We start from the raw sequence: 20,429 nt of genomic DNA, 5'->3' as shown, positions 1-20,429 counted from the left end.
GTGTGTGTGTGTGTGTGTGTGTGTGTGTCTGTAATGTACGCGCATGCGTGTGTGTGTGTCTCTCTCTCTCTGTGTGTGCGTGTCATGTACGTGTGTGTGTGTGTGTGCTGAAGATTAAGATGGGAATTGCACCACTATGGCAACCCTACTTACAACTGCACTGGATGAACGTGTGGATCCAGCCGTGCTCATGCATGACATCCCTGTGCTGATCTTCTCCCATAATGAAATTCAAATGAGCAGCGCCACAGTGAGTTAGGCTCCTCTGTCTGGGCATTCATACATATACAGATATTATCACACAAAGGCAATCATATGGCAATCATATGCCCCCCCCACACACACACACACATACACACACATACACATTATTTTCCATCAAGCAGAGAGGAAACAATGCTGCATTCTGAAACACAGTTTGCCCACGTGGTGTGCACGATTGAGTAAATAGCAAGGCATGGCTGATCCTCATGTTTTCATTGGATTCGGAGCATGTGTACTCTCAGTGTGCCAGTGGGGAAAGTGTCATGAACCACTAAAGCGTTCTGCTGCTCATTTTCCTCTGAATTCCAATACATGACCTATATGCATTCGGCACATACATGCATGCGCACACACACACACACACACACACACACACACACACACACACACACACACACACACACATGGCCTGAAAATCATATCCTTCAGCTGCTGCAAGAAAAGGTACATTTCTTCCGGAGCAGTATAAATGACCAGCCATTAACTCAGAAATGCTGAACTGTGCACCATGGTGGTCATCGCATAAGGTTGAGCTGCGCGGCATACTGCCAATCAGATAAAATGACATCGTTTCATCCAACATTTCTTGGCTCCGAGTTTTATTTTTAGTTAGGACCCACAGATGAACATTCCTCACAGGTGAGGGAGGTGGTTGTTGGTGGTGTTTAAAGGTGAGGACAGAAGCAGTCAGGTAAATCTCTTCTGTGGTGGTGACAAGCTGAATAGACTCTCCTCCCAGAGAAAGGAATCCCAGCCTACTGATTGTGTAGGAGTGATCACAGCAGAGAAAGAAGACCATATATGAGAGAAAGCAAGAGACCGACAGAGAGAGAGAGAGAGAGAGAGAGTGAGAGAGAAATGTTAATTATGGGCAGTTCAATACAACTGGGAAAAGAGGAGCATAGGAACACAACAAAGAGAGGGCAAGAGACATACAATGAGTTTAAGATGCCGCATGTTGACAGGGGGGTATTGTGTCCAGATTAGCACACCTAATTAGCATTCTCCATGCGTTTGCATATGAGGCGAATGACATTGGCTGTGGTAATCAGTGTCTGAAGCCCTAAAAACAATAGTGTCTGATGAACGCCCCATCAACCATTTCTTCAGCATCATAACCACCGTAGCCTGCTATCCTTGGAATTATTCAGCGCTGGTTTAATGTGCAGGCGTAGTAGAAGTCAGCCTAATCATGGGAATACAAATTGTGAGAGCAAAGAAGCACTAGAGCTGGCAGTGCATTTGTGGATGCTTCACACAACTGCTTCTGATTGTGACTGTCTCAAAGAAACCGTAGGTAGCCTGCTCCCGAACATCATCTGTGTTCCAATTCACATACAGTACTTCTGTACTTACCATACCTAATATGAGTGCACAAACCAATGCACTTGTAAGTACAGAGGTATGCAAATTGGAACACAGCTCTGATTACCTCTTACTCTCATTTTCTTTCTCTTAACTGGCTCTTATTGAGTCCTCCTTAGAGTAATCCTGTGCCCCACAAAGTACTCCTAAAAATGAAATTAGATACTCTTTTTGAGAGGATTTTTGGGTGTCGGTGCTGTAGTCAATTTACTTTATAACGCCTGTGTGAAAGTGTGGTGATGTGCAGTAATGAAATATGGAATATAATTTCACCATATTATAATTCAGAGTATTCCAATATCAGCGCACATGCATTGGCGTCAGAAGAGGAAAGAAGGAGATGATGCCGATGCCATGAGAAGTTGAGGGGTGTGTTGTGTAGCTAGAAAGCAAATGAAAAATATTCAGCTGAAAGGAAATATTCCAAGTCTATTAGACTACCTTATGCAGTGTCCCAGCTTGGTGCCTGCTGAGGTGGCCTGGATCACTGCTGCTCCACCGGAGACCTAGTGATGAAGCCGCTATGTCACAATGGGGGAAAGCAGACAGAGATGTGCCTCCCAAGTGTAAGTACAAACAGAGACTTTCTAATGAGGAGACACAGCACTAAAAAAATCCTCCATAGAAATGCATTGGGCTAGTTTGTAACTAGAATATAGCCGTTGTCTACAAATATCACACCCCTTCCTCGGCAAAATGTCGACGTGTGAATACATTGAGCCAATCATGTGGTGTGTTGTGAAGACATCGTGCCAGTCATGTGTTGTGAACTCGCCGCTGGAGCAAGATTGGTGTCATGAAGCCTTGCTCACGCGCATTTCTGCCGAAGAGGATCCCCGATGAGTGCCCAAAAAGCGTTGCAATATGGCCGCCGAGTGGAGGGACTTGCCTAAAAGGATTTTGGTACAAACAAAGGCAGCACAGTTTTAGTTGATTGTGTTAGTTAAATGTCACCCGTCCACCGTTAATGTGTCCATCAGTGTGAGTGATGCCCTGACACACTATTAAACCACGCATGTCTGATATTACAGGCATTTGCCAAAGAAGAGCTACTGTACACTACTGTCATTTTGGAAAACCCCAGCTCACCACTATGTGTATTGACATATTATACAGATTTATGTAAGTAAATACATTGTAGAAATCTTGTAAGTATCAAGAGTTGGCCACACATATGGTTAAATAGATGTGACAATACACTAGCTAACGTGCTTGGAAACATCATATTGACATCTCTTTACTTCCAGTGTTTCTACTAGATCATGGCCACTATCAGACAGTAAAGCCTGATAAACACCATTTCAGCACAATACGTCTAAAGAGCACCTCAGGATAATTCTAACTGCTCTGCGGTAAGCAAGTATTGAAAAAAACACGCCTCTTCAATAATGCAGTCGCCTTGAGATTTCACAATAGTGTTTTTGATGTACGCTCAGAAACATATCACAACAAGCTCTTTGCATTGGCTACGCTGAGTGAGATAGAGAGAGAAAGCACAAACACACTGAACATGTCGTACCAAAACAGACAATGACATATAAGTAGAGAGAGAGCGAGAGGGAGGGGGAGAGAGAGAGAGAGAGAGAACACATTCTGATCATGTCTGTTAGTATTTGGAGGGGCGGCTGGCTGGATTTTCATGGCTCTGCTTTTGAGCAGATGCACATGCTTATCTCGGAGGAGAGCGTTGGGACGTTGCCTCCCAAACATATCATGCTCCAATTGAGCTTCAGCCACGGAAACTTGGCCAGCTACAATCACAGTAGGAGTCACTCTTTCCATACTGATAGCTTCAGTGTTCACAGGCATATCTGTGATGTGATGAGATTGCAAAAGTTTTAGGAAAATATGGCAGAGGTACAAAAATGTGTTGTTATAGGGATCAAGATGAACAGAATGTTTCAACACTGCTATGTTTTGTATGGAATGAGACAATGATATTATATATGGAAAGTTAAAACCAGATTAAGGGGAAATCAAAAACGTGTTCGGCCAAAAATCTGGACTGGATTCAAACGGGAAGTGACTTCATTCAAAAGGCATCCATAATGCGTTCGTTCCCAGGCACCCGCCTTCAGAAAAAGACCAATCACAGAGATGAGCGCTCGTATATTGTCTCCATGGTGATGATGGTGTGTTGCTGTGACAGCATAGCAGGGCAACATCAGCACAACAGGTAAGAGCTGTGATTCCTGTGGTTAAGACAGACTTGACAGTACTGACATTAGTACTGACCTTCCCGATGGAAATCCCATATTCATGATTGAAAAACAGCTAATTGTGATAGTTCTAAGAACTGCATTGCACTCAGTAAATTCTGTCAGAGTATGTGCATACACAAGTATCAGAGGCTTTCCCCACCTTTAACATTTGACCTCATCACTGGTTGTTTACATTTTGTGTCTGGAGTTGATGTAAACTGAGAAAATATCAGGCCTCTTTCTGGAGTTTCTTCCTCCTGTTAACATTTCAGGGAAATAATATATATGTGTGTGTGTGTGTGTGAGAATAAGAGAGAGAGAGAGTGCACCTGACCTGCGGCTACCTCGAGTCAAAATTAAACTTAAATATTCCAGTTTAGAGGATCTCATCCAAATTTCAAAACCCATTTCAGCTTCCAGTGAAGTTTTAATACTTCCTAAACCTCATGAGCTCCATTTGTCATGCTAGTCACAGCGTAATGCATATTTGCTACAGTTTCATATCTCCAGCACAGATAAGCCAAGCACATTCCTCTCTGTAGAACAGTTCTGCTGCTAAATCAGGTCCATTCTCTTGCTCTACTTGGCATTTGCTTGAGGCTGGACATTCATGTGGGCAAACATCAGAGTGATCGGACACATCTGGCTCATGCACACTGAAAACCCACTGGAGGTCACAGCCAGTGAGCCTCCCTCTGAAATCTGGAGTCTTCATGACAAATGTATACAATGCAATGATTGATCATTTAATCTCAAATGACATCAATACAAACCATATTTCTTAATCAGATAAAATCATACTTCGGAGAAAAGATGATGAGCACACCGTAGACATTTCCTTGTGTTGCTGTCTTGACCACCAGGGCTTTTAAAAAAAGAAGAAAAAAAGAAGAGAAAATCTGTACGGGCAGAAAGAAAAATTAGTTTTGTAATGGGGTCGTTGCTCTCTACAATGGGGGTGTCATCTTTACAGGGTAATGAGGAGATTAGACAGCCAATCTGCCAGATCTCTTGTGTTAGGGAGCAGACTCAGATGTGGGGTTCCAATTACCGCGAGTGCGACTTACAAGGCCGGACACAGCGTTGAGTTGCCACCGTATTTATTTGCAAATCAGTAGAGGGACGTGATACAGGCTACAGCTCCCTCCCCTCCCCCTCCCCTCGCTTCCTCCAGGCATGGCTTCACATCCGCAAAACATTCTCACGCTGGTCCGAGCATAATCGGCATAAATAAATAAATAAAAAAATGGCATATGAATACATGTAGTTACAGACTAAAGGAAAGATATAAAGGAAGAAAACATCATTTCTTTGTGTTCTTTATGCTTCAATCACGCTCACATGGAAATAAAAATAGCATAGAGGCGTCAATGGCTCAAGAGTATACAAAGGATGTCTTTTTTTTTTTAACTGTCTGTGGTTAGTGGGGCTAATTCCAGTAGCTGCTGTGATGAGGAGTGGTTGCACATACACATGGGATAGCAACCAAACAGATTCTGGCTTCATTTGAAAGCCTGCTGAAATTCTTTTTATATCTACAGTACAGTATAACTACATTGGAGAGAGCTACTAAGAGTTGCACATGAACCCTAAAACTTTAGTAAGCACCATCTAGGGCACCATCTTAAGTCCCTAGTGTGTATCATTTACATTATATTGGCACATGCCTGATGATTAAATTATTTCCAGTATATTCTGCCTGGGTGAGAGAATCTTCTGTTCTTTCTCAGCCCTAAAATGACAACAACAAAAAAAAGGGAAAAAATAAGAACAAAATGAAAGGGAAGTGTGGCTCTAATGTCATGTTTTTTGCCTCAGGAATAGAGGAGGGATATTTTCCATCACCCTCCTCTTAATAATCTACTTGCCCTCTGTGCCCCGCCATGCAGAGGAAATCATCTGCCCGCTGCTTCTGTTTTGACTTGTCATGTTGCCCCAGGGAGAGGCCATTGAGGCTGTATTCATCAGCTCTACTACAGCAGCCTCATATTTATGGCCTTTAGTGCCTACAACCTCCAAAAACAGCTTTGGGATTTCAATATAACCTTAAAACAACCAAAGGGCACATACCGACCAATAAAAAAATGCTTAAAGAAATGATGTTTGTGTGAAGTGTTTTGCTTTTTGATTTTTTTTTAAGGGCAGCCCTTTCTACCCACACACTAGCCCTGATTCTAAAAAAAAGCACATACTGTATACCTCATTAGTACAGTGAGTAGGCATAATGAATAAAACTTAATTGTTGCCCTCATATACTGTATATACACAATGAATTTCAACTGTACAGGTCTATGAATTTCATGGCAGCAGAAAGAAAAAAACAACAGTGCAATATACATGTGCATTTTTCCCCCTCTTCTCCTCTTGCATGATTCAGGATCTTCTTTGAGGAAGAGTTCTTTTGTGCTTCTTATTTTTTCCCCCCTCATTTCATTCCCCCCCCCCCCTTCTCGGCCTGTCTCTCAGAGTTCGTTGTAGGCTGAGTCTTCGGCAGTCTTGAACATCAAGATTGAATTGTAGATCTTTAAGGCAGGGCCCAGCTTGATGCTAAGGATCTTCACCAGATCCACCTGGGTGAGCAGCAGGAAGGCTTCGCCATCGATTTGCTGAAGCAAGAGAGAGAAAAACGGAGAGAGGGGGAGAGAGAGAGACAGAGAGAGAGAGAGAGAGAGAGAAAAATGGTCTTGTTATACTGTATTGCTCTGTCATTCTTAACACTATCCAAACAGTCGTGCTAATAAAACAATTGAATTAAATTAGGAGAGAGAGAGAGAAAAAAAACAAGGCACATCAGGACTGCTTTATGAGGTAAGATCATGCATGTTTTGAAAGAAAATATATGATACTTTGCTCCACTAACACACTGACTTTTTTTTTTTTGCTAATCTTACTCAGTGCCCCGACTCAACAACTGCACCCATTACATAAAGCTAAATGATATGAAGGTCTGTATGGACCATTTTGCCTTTCCTGTTTTCAAACCGAAATGCTCTCTTAAACCGTTTCATATTTTACGTTAACCAATAGAAAGAGCTTTGTTGTTAATCCACCATCCTGATCTTAGAAGAAAAAAAATGCGTGTGGGGATAAGTCTGAAAGTTTGCTATGGTTTAACGCACAAATCGAGGACACTTCAAAGCGTAGTTGCCCGAGATTAATACATCAAGCCATGAAAATGTTGCCGGCTTCATTAGAGTAGTCAGATATGCAGAGGCTGACTCATCTGTAGCCGTACAAACCGTCTCTCTGTACTGAACCATTACACCCAAGCAGCCAGTAATGAGACTTTTCCTATACTTCACAAAAAAGTCTAACAAAGTGACCCAGAAAGACACAGTAAAAAAATATTTTATTTCTATGTTTGTTCCTTTTAGATGTTAAAATATGACTAATGAGTATTTTCTATTCGCCAGTATGGACAAGTGATCATAAGAAGGCAAAAACATTCAAATGTCCAAATGTACAAAGACAAAAAAGCACTTATTCCTCCCCTTATTATACCTCACATCAAAATCACAGAATTGTTATCAGCTTGAGACCTTTCAAGTACAACAGTAACAAGCAGCTGTGGACTTAACAAGTGTCACAGAAACGCGTTATATTCCATAATGAACGGCTTTTTGATGGCACAGACAGAGGTGATAAAGAAGGGTCTCAGCATGTATATACACCAGAAATGTAAATACATTCCCACTGGAGATGGAAGACAAACTATTGATCCTTGTATTGTATTCACAAAGCCACCAGCTTATTAGTCAGCCTGTGAGGGTAGTTGTGCCTTTCTGATTGACGAGAAGGGTCTTTTATGTCTCTCCACTTTTCTCTGGTCTCTTTCCCTGGACCAAATGTGACATCAGTACTGAATAGAGAAAGTGGGAGCACAGTCAGGGGTAAACACTCACACACTCTCCCTACGCACAGGCACGAGTGCGTCCGTGGGGGCTGCATTAGTTCCCCATTAACACACAAGGCACAGAAAGGGCCATTGAGCAGCGTACAGCGAGCACTCCAGCCCAGACAGAGGACAGGACACTGACGTCTAGACGCAGCAGGGCGGCCAGTGAGATAATGGATCTGATAAGATCGTAAAACTCACAACCCGTCAGCTCATGGCAGCAGGCTGAGTGATGGTACTTATGTGTGTGTGTGTGTGTGTGTGTGTGTGCGCGCTTGTGTGTATGTGTGGGTTTGCTGTACAGCAATATATTTTAGGGTACTTGGATTTTCAACAGATGACGCAAGTGTGTTTTCTAACATTTTCAGACCCCTGGTCTCATAAATGTTTATGAGAGAGACTTGTGGTTCTGCACATGATGAGAACTCAGAAACTCTAATTACAAGTGCTAATCCTGTCACATTATTACAATATTAAAATGACTCTATTACACAATACAGTCACAGAAATTATTATGCCAACAGTGTCTAAATGAGACATCACATTGAATAGGACTAAATTAAAGAGGGGTGACTGGGGCTGAATGGAGATGACTACTTGTTGACAAGTTCACATGTTCCAGTCTGGCAATCGCTCCACAATCCAGCGACATGCTGCGACCCAGAGGGAGGGAGAGTAGAGAGCGCGTCGCAGACATCTCCGCAGAATTATTTAAGCCTCGCCGCCCTGAGCGCTCTTTAAAATTCAGTCCCATAAGAGGGAAAGGCTCTTTTTCTTTTGATTGAATTATGCACACACACACACACACACACACACACACACACACACACACACACACACACACACACACACACACACAGAGAGAGAGAGAGTGATACACACACACACACACAGGTCACAGAGACACACACACACAGACACAAATACATACACGGGCACACACACAAACAGGCACACAAGGCATTAGCAATATTGCATACTATGGGGACATTAAGTCCCCACTTCAAAAGTGATGTGAGACCACAGACTTTTAGATGTAAGTGTGTACTTTGTGCACAGTAGTGTTTTGTTTACTCGTTCAGCTGGGGCCTTTGGCAAACAAATGGCTCTGTTTATGTGCAGATGAAAGTGGCCATGAGTCATTCTCAGTGAGGTGTGTCTGTACCTATCAGAGGGATGGAGGGGGGCCGGTGGGTAGGGGGTGAGGGCGGGGCATTTGGAGTGAAAGCAGAATGGGTCTTCGCACACTCAAAAAGAGTGGAGGACAGTGGCAATCACAGTCACGGTCATTAGCTGATTCTTCTCATGCATTTTTGGCTAATTAAGTCTAGCTCTGTCATCTCAGTTCACTCACTCACACACACACACACACACACACACACACACACACACACACACACACACAAAACACACCCACCTACACATCCGCACACATAGACTGTCACATACACAAACACATAGGCTACTAACTCACTCTCTCACACACATATGCAAACAGTGAACATACCTCTTCCCTGAAAGTGCGAACTTGCTCCTTGCACCCTGGCAGACCCTGAATGAACTCAGTTACCTAAAAGACAAACATAAGATTAATTATATACTCACACACATATTTTTTGATCACCATCATCAACCTCATCATCATCCTTAGCTGTAGTGTCAGTAGCTGTTATAGTCATGAGTTTTCTGAGCAAACGTTACTTAACTGTTTACGCAACTGATGAACCCAAATCATTATCATTCCTGTCATGAGTTGAATTATACTCATTCAGAGCATATCATTATCAATCCAATCAGTGCAATCATCGGGAAAATCGCCAGCACATCCCTGAACATCATTAGTCTCACCACAATCACTTCACTATCAGCCATCTGTAATCTCCAGGGGGTGGAGGATGAAATTTCCAAGCTAATCAGTTACTTTCAATGGCTACTTTAGAGCACTTGTGAAGAACACACACACACACACACACACACACACACACACACACACACACACACACACACACACACACACACACACACATGATTCACCCTCACTACCTCATGACAGTTCTCAAGAACATAACTACTAGACCACATGTCAGAGCTACACAACCCTCAGGGCAATGTTAAAGCCCTACTCAAACACACACACACACACACACACACACACACACACGCCTTACCTCCTCCACGCTCCAGGCAGCCACTTTGGTAGCGGTGATGCCAGCTACGGTGGGCAACAGCTTGCTGTGCTGGTCCCAGCAGTGCGGTGTACCCGGGGTGGGCGAGAGCGAGCCGGCGGGCATGAAGACGGACTGGTGCAGGGCCTGCTGCAGGCTTAGGTCTGGACAGGAGAGAGAGAGAGAGAGAGAGAGAGAGAGAGAGAGAGAGAGAGAGAGATTACTATGGGACAGAGGGTGGGTTATCTCAAATCACCTCTTTTGCAATCAGAAAACACGGATGTCTCCCGTTTGGTTATTAAGCAATGATGCAATAATGGGATAATAAATCACCAGGTCCAACGGCTTTCAGAGCTGCTCGTTTTTCTCCATAGACAGTAAAGTAAAATTTAAGAAAATTGCCTTTAAAGGAGAATTCCGGTGTGATATTGACCTAAAGTGTGTTGAAACATGATATGACCGAGTGTGAACGTATGTCTCATAGCCCATCTCGGCTTGTCCCCTGCACTCCAAAATCTGGCGCTAGTTAGCCTGTTTTACACCATTTACGAGGCTCAATGTATCTCCACACTTCATTGGTAGACTTCCGAGGGCCCTGACATTTAAAACGAGACATTGAGAACTTTGAAAAAGCACTGGTAGTTTACTTACAAGACGATTTAACAATTTATTTGCATGGCTAGCCCGATGCCGTAGCACCACCATTGAAAAAGCTGTTGGTAGCATCGGCTAACTAGCGCCAGATTTTGGAGTGCAGGGGACAAGCCGAGATGGGCTATGAGACATACGTTCACACTCGGTATCATGTTTCAACACACTTTAGGTCAATATCACACCGGAATTCTCCTTTAAGAAAATTGTCATCCTACTACTCACTTGTAACCCAATAAAATCCTATTTTTCACGGAAGCCTGGACGTTAGCCTACCCTTGATTGTATCATCTGGCTGCACAGCTACAGTAATTAGCCTACTCTGTTAAACGATTTTGTTTTACTGTTACTAAAATGGAGGTGATGGTGACATGGTGTACAAGTTGCGAAAACCGGCTGGCTGCGTTTTTTGATGAAAAAACTGTTGGACCCGTGACGTCGGACTTAAGAACCGGATTCACACTGTAACTTCAATGCTTTCTTTATTGTGCGTCACGTTGGACAAATTAATAAATGTAAAATTCTGCTTTTCAATGATCCTGTGAGAATAACCATTGAAGGTTTTTTACGCAAACTTTACATGCTTTCAAAGTCATGTGTCAAGAATCCTGACATACAGCAAACTGCTAATGTCAAAACTCTGTTCACAGAATCATCACAGAATGATAGAGCTAATAAAAATAATAGAGCAGAGCAAACTCAACCAAAATAGCTGGATGGGAGTTAGAGACACTGATCAGACACACTTTTTGGAATGAAATCATACATCAATGTTTACTTTAAATATTAAAGTATAATAAAGATTTAATATAAATATATAATAATGCATTGCACAGTCATCATGTCATGAATTTCTTATACCAAAGCATCGTTGCATGCTGTTGCATAGTCAATTTCATCATTCATGCTGGCATATCTACTAAGACCCTGGTCTGCTGAAGGCTAGAATCTTATGACACACCGCAACATGCACACAACTTCACCACCACTGGGTCTCGTGGTAATGGACAATACACCAGCACGAGTGTAAATATGTAAGAGGACAAGAATAACCCCACACAGCACAATGCACAGTCAACACAATGCACAGTGGGCAGCAGTTATATATTTTCATGAGTTCAAACTTTTCATCTATGGTATACAACCACATTTAAGACATCATGTTGTTGTCTGTCCCAGTGTATCATGAAGCCAACAGTAATCCATGCTTTTATTACATGTACATACTTTTATTACAAATGGTTAAAAATTCAGCAGCTAGACTTTCAACTCCCAGAGCTCCCGTCCTGCCTCAGCTGCACTGGGAGGTGAAAGTAGGCAATGGCAGATGAACATTTCTAGTAATGAACCCTTAAAAAGGAGACATAACTTCTGTGATATGCCTAGACTAGACAGCTGAATTTCTTCAATTTACATTTTACTGATGCTTTTTAACGCAGTTATTTACATGGTCTTCCTATTTTCACTGCATTAATTGTAATATGTGTTGTTGTATCTATCTCTTGTGAAATCTCATTTTTTACTTAACTCTAAATCTGACGTTTTATTTACTGATTTGCTTGTTTGTTTGTTTGTATTATTACAACTTTTCTTTTCTCTCTATTATTTTGTTATAAATCCTCCAAATGTAAATTATTATTATTATTAGACTAGACTTTCCCTCTGCCTACAAACTTGTGATCAGTAGAAAAGCTGTCAGAGAGTTTGCACAGTCATAAGAAGAAGAGAGTAAGAGAAGAAACCAGAGAGGAAACGGAGGCCAACCCAGGTCTTTAAATATATGGGTAAGACTGAGGAAATGGAAACTAGCTGATATTTCATTAGATTAAAAGAGTCCATTACTTCAGACTTTCTTCGCTGTTCAAGGTTATCGACTCCCAGGCTCATTTAGAGTCTCCTGTTTATTAAATTTCACCACGTGAGATGAAAAATACGCTTCTCAGAAACCACTTTTCCACACAAGATTTACAAAAGGTGTCCTTGTCTGGCACTCAACTTTTGTTCACACTTTTTTTCTCTCTTTTAAAGTCACCTTCCCTACTTGTACTTCCAGTTTTTTATGAATCATAATGCATGGCCTTCCGGAAACTTCAGTAAGTGGACAATACATGATGCTTTAAGCTGGACAGAGGAAGTCTTTTATTTTGCTGTCAGCAGTACGCTTGCTAAGGGGAGAAGACATCTTGTTCTGGCCAAAGCGCGGTTCCCAGCCTCTCATCCGACAGCCAGGGTTTCTGATGAGAACTGGACTGAACTCGTTTGAATTTGATACGGGATGAGAAAGACTTATTTTGAGTGAGTTTATTTTTAAGTGTTTGAACGCTAAAGGCAAGGAGCCCAAGTTTCAAAATCAGAAGAAACACACACACACACACACACACAAAGGGAGAAACAATCTCAGACGAGACTATTGTGCACGATATTATATAATGTGAAATGTTTCGACAGATTGGGGGCTGAATAATGTTGGAACTGGATAGCCTTCAACTAATATTCTGTGAGAAATCTCAAACGATAAAATAACAATGACGTACAGCACAGTGAGGTCATTTTTCTCTCTCAACAGACACAGCGAAATGCCTTGCCTTGGAGCGACTGTTTGAGAGTGAACTCCGTGAACCCTGACAGGTGTCTGTTTATTGCAGCCATTACGGCTCTGATGATATCTGCCATTCATGTCATTCACAAACACCTGGATGGAGAGGTTCTATTTACTTGACTGCAATTTCCTCACCATTGCGCCCCAGTGAATCATTGGGATCACTGCATGCTTCCCAGTGCTGGATATGCATCCAGATTCAACACACAGTACGAAAGACGCATAGGGTCACTGCAGCGAATCTAACCATTAAAATGGCATTTTCGAGATAAAGAAAAGTTGTACATGCACTTTCATTCACAGAGTTCACTTTCAGAGTCTCCTGCAACCCTTTCAACAAACCTGCTTATATCTCTGTTCCTATTCAAGTCCATTTAATCCTCACACAATAGCAGCCCCTTAACTCTGACCTGTAATCTCCTATATGTCAGAGACGGTGAAAATATACGAGCCCCTAATGTATGTTCAGTACAGCTCAGCTGTGCCAAAAGACTAAGCGAAAAACAATGCTACTTTTACCTCAGAAGCCATGTGTGCGTGTGTTATGCAATGACTGTTGTGCATAAAAAAAATGCATTTGGTGTAAAGGGCACTGTGTGTAGAAACCATAGAGTAAAATATGCGCACGTTGTTATCTTTTCCAAACAGCTTTTACAGGGCCAGCACTGCAGATGCTGATTCGGTCAATACTGGATAAGAAATTTCGAGAAAAGAAAGAAAGAAAAAAAAAACCCCAGGGCCAAGGCCATTTGATGCCCCCTTTCAACCTGAGGCTTTCATGCACTGCTGGGGTCTGACGTGACGTTCTCTATTCCTCTCACTCTCTTCATCTCCATCTCTCCCTCTTTCTCTCGGGGGAGGAGGAGCGACTCACTCCGGCCCCTTGGAGAAATCTCATTAGGAGTTCCATGGCCTTTCTCTTCACTTGACAAAAGGCCCCCCCCCACACACACACACACACACACACACTTACACACACATACACACACACATGGACACACACATAGATGAGCGGCCTTGAATGTTCTGACAGAAGCAGAGACACAAAGTCTCATCTCACTCAAAAGACTCAAAAGACTCAAACTCATCTCAAACACACACATACACATACACACACATACACACACACACACACACACACACACACACAGATGAAATGACCATGGTTCTGAAAGTTCTGAAAGAGGGCGAGACTCCTAAAGAGCTTCATGTCAAACACACACACTGAGGAATGTACAAAGGTGAATGGCCTCAACAAAGACACAAACAGAGATGCACAAAGACTCCTGTCCTCTCTCTCTCTCTCTCTCTCACACACACACACACACACACACACACACACACACACACACACACACACACACACACACACACACACACACACACACACACACACACACACACACACATACACAAAGCCCAGTCTCATACAGAAAGAGGCGTAATTCTGGAAGTATGAGTCACTGAAGACAGAGAGAGAGGACAGGGAGAGAGAGAGAGAGAGAGAAAGAGAGAGCGAGAGCGAAATAGAGAGACGAGAGAGAGAGACGAGAGAGAGAGGGAGAGACGAGAGAGAGAAAGAGAAAGAGAGAGACAAGAGCGGGAGAGACGAGAGAGAGAGACGAGAGAGAGAGGGAGAGACGAGAGAGAGAAAGAGAAATAGAGAGACGAGAGAGGGAGAGACGAGAGAGAGAGACGAGAGAGAGAGGGAGAGACGAGAGAGAGAAAGAGAAAGAGAGAGACAAGAGCGGGAGAGACGAGAGAGAGAAAGAGAGAGATGAGAGAGAGGGAGAGACGAGAGAGAGAAAGAGAGAGATGGAGAGATGAGAGAAATAGGGGGAGACGAGAGAGAGAAAGAGGGAGAGAGAGGGAGAGACGAGAGAAAGAGAGAGAAGCAGGTGTGCATGCCAGCAGCTAGGCAGGTGTGTAGACTGGGCCTGGAGAAGAGACTCAGCTGCTGGTTCCTCCAGCACCAACCCTGAGTGAAGAGAGGGCCACGAGGCGTGACACCTTACAGGTGCTCTAAGCGATGTTACGCCGTTTCTAAGCTAAAACATTTTTTTTCACAACCAGCAAACTTTGCCTCACCATACGCTAGCTGCCTGTGTCCTGAATACACTGTAAAAAAAACGCAGTCTCTGGGGGGGTATTCCAAGTACATGGTTTAGTGACAAACCTGAGTAAGTTAACTCAGAGTAAGTGGTAAACCTCCTAATAGAAGAGCTGGTCTGGTCCAGCCTGGTCCAGCCTGGACCAAAAAACATAACAAACTGTTCCAGCCAATCACCGACGAGATGCACGTTTAGGAGAGTTGCAATTGCATGGGAGGGAGGGGGAGGGAGTAGCGAGCTAGCTCTCTGTTTTGTTTGAACATCAACAGAAGTGACGTTACCCAACATTGCTTAGTGCAGCTTAGTGAAAGCTTTTATGGATCTGAAAGCTTTTATGGATCAGGGGATGGAGGGATTGAACAGAGCCGACGAAGAGGAATGTAGTTCAGAGATCTGCCCAGATCTGGACACTGAGGGGATTTATTTGCCGCTGAAGTATTGCAAAAGCTACAGATCGACTTTAGTACAGTACAAAAGTGAAAAAATGCTTTGATGGTTATGCACACCGAGATGGTCAGACAGTTCTTGGGAGAAATAACAGATCGAAGAAATAACATTAGCTTTTGTGAAGGACATTGTATCAGTAGCAGCAAACAGTACACACATGCACACAAACACACAAAAAACAAGCTCAAAATAAAGAAGCTTTCTCACTCTCTCTCTCTCTCTCACACACACACACACGTTAAGAGGAAAGATCCACACACACACACAGCTGAAAGTGAGCGAGCGTACCTTTGGTTTCGTTAATGGAAGACACCTCACTCTCCACCTCCTCCTCTTCCACTGGCTCCTCGACCTTCTTCTGCTTACAAGGACGCCCCACTCTGTCAGAAGAGGGGAGAGAAGAGAGGGGATGAGAGGAAGAATGAAAGAAAGAGAAAGAAACGAAAAAGAAAGAAGGGATGGGGATTGAAAGGTCAAGAGGGTCAGGTGGCTGTGGAGAGCTGCCAGCCAGCCTTGTACTCGTGCAGCTAGACTACGCTCACAGGGGGGCTAATGGAAAGACCATTGAGTACTAGGAACTAATACGCACACACAACGGTGTGCACACCAGTATGTCCACATGAGCAGACACATGCATAAGCACACACATGCATAGTCAGACAAATGCACAGGTGCCAGTGAGAGATCTTTCTCCTTCTTTCTCTCTCCTCTCTCTCTCTGTCTCTCTCCTATCTCTCTCTCACACACACAGGTACAAAGAGCGATCTCTTTCCCTCCGTCTCTGTCGGTCTCTTTGTCTCTCTCTCTCTCCGTCTCTCTCAGACACAGATACATTGACGCTCTCGGTTGCTGGTGTTCTGAGGATGTTATTTCCAGAGCTGGAGCTCAAAGCTGAAAGCCCTCAGATCCCTGCTGCTTAGCCAAAGGCACAGGCTCTCTAGGACTGCTCCTGCATAGACATCCTATCCACACCATCCACCATCCAGTATTGGGCCAGAGTGGGCATGTTCAATCCCAGAATAATCATCTGGATGTGTGATGAGAGGCCACAGGATAAACACGCATGAGAGAGGTGTGAGGCTCTCAGACAGACACAGCACACACACACACACTGGCGCGCTGGAGTCTCACACAGCTCGAACGGCTGCCTGTTGAGGTGTGACAAATCAGACATGCTGATGAGGTGACTGCTATGATAAGCGTCTATGGGAGAGGCAGCCCAAGCACCCTCACAGAGCTGTAGCATACACACGTGGAAGCACACAAGCACATTTTAATGATGTCTATTCCAAATGAAACCGCTGAAGATAAATATTCAAATGGACACAAACAGAGACACATACTCATATGCAGACCTACAAAGGCCACACCAATACACACACACACACACACACGCAAGCGCATACACACACGGACGCACGCGGATGCACGCACACACACACATACAGGCACAAACACAAATGCACGCACATACACACCAATACACACACACACACACACACACACACACACACACACACACATACAGGCACAAACACAAATGCACGCACATACACACCCATACACACACACACACACACACACACACACATACAGGCACAAACACAAATGCACGCACATACACACCCATACACACACACACACATACACGCATATACACACATGCACAAATGCACGCACGCACATACACACACACATACACACACGCATATATACACACCCATACACACACACACACACACACACACACACACCGTCTCTTTGGCTCTGTCCCTGCCGGCTTCTTGAGGGGCGGCTCCATGGAGCTGGCCACAGCACTGGGTTTCTCTGGGCGTCCAGGCCGCTCCGGGTGACTCAAGCTTGGGCCAGCTGACTGCTTGCTGTGGAGCAGAGGAGAGACACGTTTGGGCATGGCGGAGCAGCGGTAACGCCACCGAACGACTGACAATCGGTCAGCCTGGGTTCAATCCCACGCCGCTGCGAGTCTGTGTCACTTTGGATAAAAGCGTCTGCTAAATATCAGTCAATTTAACTTCAACATGTGGATTTGGGTGCTGCGACTGTTTGCTGTGAAGCAGAGGAGAGACATGTGGCTTACAAGTCAAGCATCTCCCCTTAAAAACACAGTGTGATGCTGCTGTGTGCGTCATAAGAGATGATTTTAGTTCCTCTTTGTTGCCATTTTTGAAGTGCGACTGAAGAGAGAGAGAAAAAAAAACTGTTGACTTGTGTTAGACGACTGAAAGGTGTGTGTGTGTGTGTGGGGGGGGGGGTTTGGCCTGTTCTGAGCACACAATTAACACTCACTAACACAGAACAGAGATCTGTGAATTTCTGGATTCTTAAACTTTGAATTTAAAAATTCATCCACTCAATCAATGTGAGTGGTTTTAGAGCCAACCAGAGAGCAGCATGGAAGAACACAGTGGAAAAGGAAAAAAGGATAACAGACCAGGACTGGACAGAAGAGAAATCTAAACACATAGGCTAGGTTCCATCCAGGCACTGCATGCTGTATTATGCATACTGTCATATGCTTATAGAGTTTGGGCGACTACGTCACATTTGGGTAGTAGCGGCCATTTTACTGGTGCGCTAAAGGAAGACACAGCGATTACTAATGGGAACACAGTTACGTCAAGAGGATCGTGATATGAGCAGATGTGAGCTTCTTCACAACGACGACTGATGTTCCGAAACTGTAACTTACTACTGCCCGTACAAACACTTATTAAGTTGCTTTGCATCCATTGGGTAAAACAGACATAGTTATATATCCATTGAGATCCTTTCTATGTTGGCCAACATTTGTGATTACATGTTGAACCAGTCAGTGGCGAATTTAACGTAAGGTCTATTTAACGTAAGTTGAATTTGATTTAACGTAAGTAACATGCCTACCCCATTAAATGTCTACAGTATCTGTACATTTGCTGTGGATTACCATTAAAGACAAAGTAAAAAAAAAAGCATAGATGCACCACACATCTACACGCACGTCATCAGTACAGCTGTATCATCAGACATCACAACAGTAGTAACATCAAAGAAGATTACAGACAACCAGAGCAACATTGGAATGAATGTCATACAACCTCAATATATCAATAGCACCTTTCAAATTATTCCTAGAGGAATTGAAACATTGAACACTGAAATGTTCGAAATGCATATACTTTTAAATGAAAATTAATTGACCTTTAGCGTGATGTTCTACAAAATGTCAAAATTTGTTCGGTCCTCAAATAACAATTAAATCAATGTTGTTTTCTGAGCCACAGGAAATGCCTTAGGAACGCGCATGTTTGGTTACGCAAGTTGAAAGGGTCTATATGACAACATCACACAGTGCTATATGTGTCCACCTCCTGTTCTGCACTGTGCCCCGGGACTTACTCTGACGTGCTGGTGGACGTCTCGGGGCTGGGCTCCACCCTCCTGGGTCTGCCCACACCTGGAGCGCTGCCGGGCATCTCCCCGCTCAGTCGGTCGGGCAGCACAGAATCCTTGTTGATGTTGATGTCCGAATACGGGCACCCCACCGCACTGAAACAGAGGACAGTGCTCGCGCGGTAAGGTATTAGTGAGATAAGCAGAGATGTAAAAGTCCACCTTCAGAAAGTAAAAGTCCTGCCATGTATTGGTTTAACGCAGGCGATTTTACTAACTAGCTGATCTACCTCGCTTAACGCAGGCGATTTTACTAACTAGCTGATCTACCTCGCTTAACGCAGGCGATTTTACTAACTAGCTGATCTACCTCGCTTAACGCAGGCGATTTTACTAACTAGCTGATCTACCTCGCTTAACGCAGGCGATTTTACTAACTATCTGATCTACCTGGCTTAAAGCTGCAGTTGGCAAGATTTTTGATCATATTCACTAAAACAGACACTATGCTCCGACAGACCAACATCAATCAGCCGGTTTTAGAAAAAAACCCGCACCTCTATTTGTTATTTTTTTTGCAAAAATCCACAGCTCCCGGTTCTTCTGGTCCAATCAGAGCAGGGCTGTGTGAGATCTGACTGTCAATCACAGTCTGGTGCAGTCTGGTGCACACTGATGAGCACAAACTCGATGAGAGGGTGCCCGGTGGTAGTGGGGGAAGGGCATGAGAGTTGTAAACATTCAAAATTTTGGTCCTTTCAATCTGTCAGACTTGCCAACTGCAGCTTTAAGAGTTGTGCTGATTAGAATCAGCTGATTAAGCGAATGGTTGGAACAAAAATGAGGCAGGACTTCTACTTTCTGACGCCAGACCTTTACACCTCTGGAGATAAGGCATACCTGCGAACTCAGAAGGGCTGAAAAAGGTGACATATTTGGGGGAAGAGTAAAGCATGGCTTTCGCTCTGTCTTTAACTACGCATCTGCCAGTCAGTGACTCAGAAAGCTGGAACTCTCCACAATGTCAATCACCTGTGAAAGTCTTACTCTTACTCTTCTGGGTCTTTACTCATGCTTCCGAATTGAAGCATGAATCACCACTGCTGTTCTTTATGCCAGATTAAAGATCATACATAAATCATACATAAATGGATAAAAACAGCATCTCCATCCTAGGAAGGGTCTCACCAAAAGACTGGACCTTGCAGCTTTAAACCACAATTAGCCAAACACAATGAATCTTTCATCATCGACAGATAAATAGGCAATATTCAGATTCAGGGTTCGGTTCACTGTTTACCTGATAGCACCCCACTGAGGTAAGAAACTGCTTTTCCATTC

The 20,429-nt window shown here is 43.6% G+C and overlaps 1 protein-coding gene across 1 annotated transcript in view; it reads right to left on the bottom strand.

Annotated features, from left to right (window-relative positions):
* Positions 1 to 4,555: 4,555 nt before the first annotated feature.
* The window catches only part of l3mbtl3 (L3MBTL histone methyl-lysine binding protein 3), a 46,147-nt gene continuing 30,273 nt past the window's right edge, over positions 4,556 to 20,429 (bottom strand). Inside the window, exons 17-22 of the mRNA XM_076272120.1 lie at positions 19,095 to 19,244; positions 17,453 to 17,578; positions 15,987 to 16,078; positions 9,894 to 10,054; positions 9,233 to 9,295; positions 4,556 to 6,436 (exon numbers count right to left, since the gene is read on the bottom strand). Of these exons, the coding sequence (XP_076128235.1) occupies positions 6,293 to 6,436; positions 9,233 to 9,295; positions 9,894 to 10,054; positions 15,987 to 16,078; positions 17,453 to 17,578; positions 19,095 to 19,244 (736 nt within the window). The 3' untranslated portion in view covers positions 4,556 to 6,292. The remainder of the gene's footprint in view (positions 6,437 to 9,232; positions 9,296 to 9,893; positions 10,055 to 15,986; positions 16,079 to 17,452; positions 17,579 to 19,094; positions 19,245 to 20,429) is intronic.

This window comes from Alosa pseudoharengus, unplaced genomic scaffold, assembly GCF_046254945.1.
Source record: "Alosa pseudoharengus isolate Yale_2024_CS ecotype anadromous, Long Island Sound unplaced genomic scaffold, YU_APseudo_1.1 YU_APseudo_1.1_scf_7, whole genome shotgun sequence".
In the NCBI taxonomy this organism is placed as follows: Eukaryota; Metazoa; Chordata; class Actinopteri; order Clupeiformes; family Clupeidae; genus Alosa; species Alosa pseudoharengus.
The sequence above is the reverse complement of the archived record's forward strand: the minus strand, read 5'-3'. Positions and strand labels throughout refer to the sequence as shown.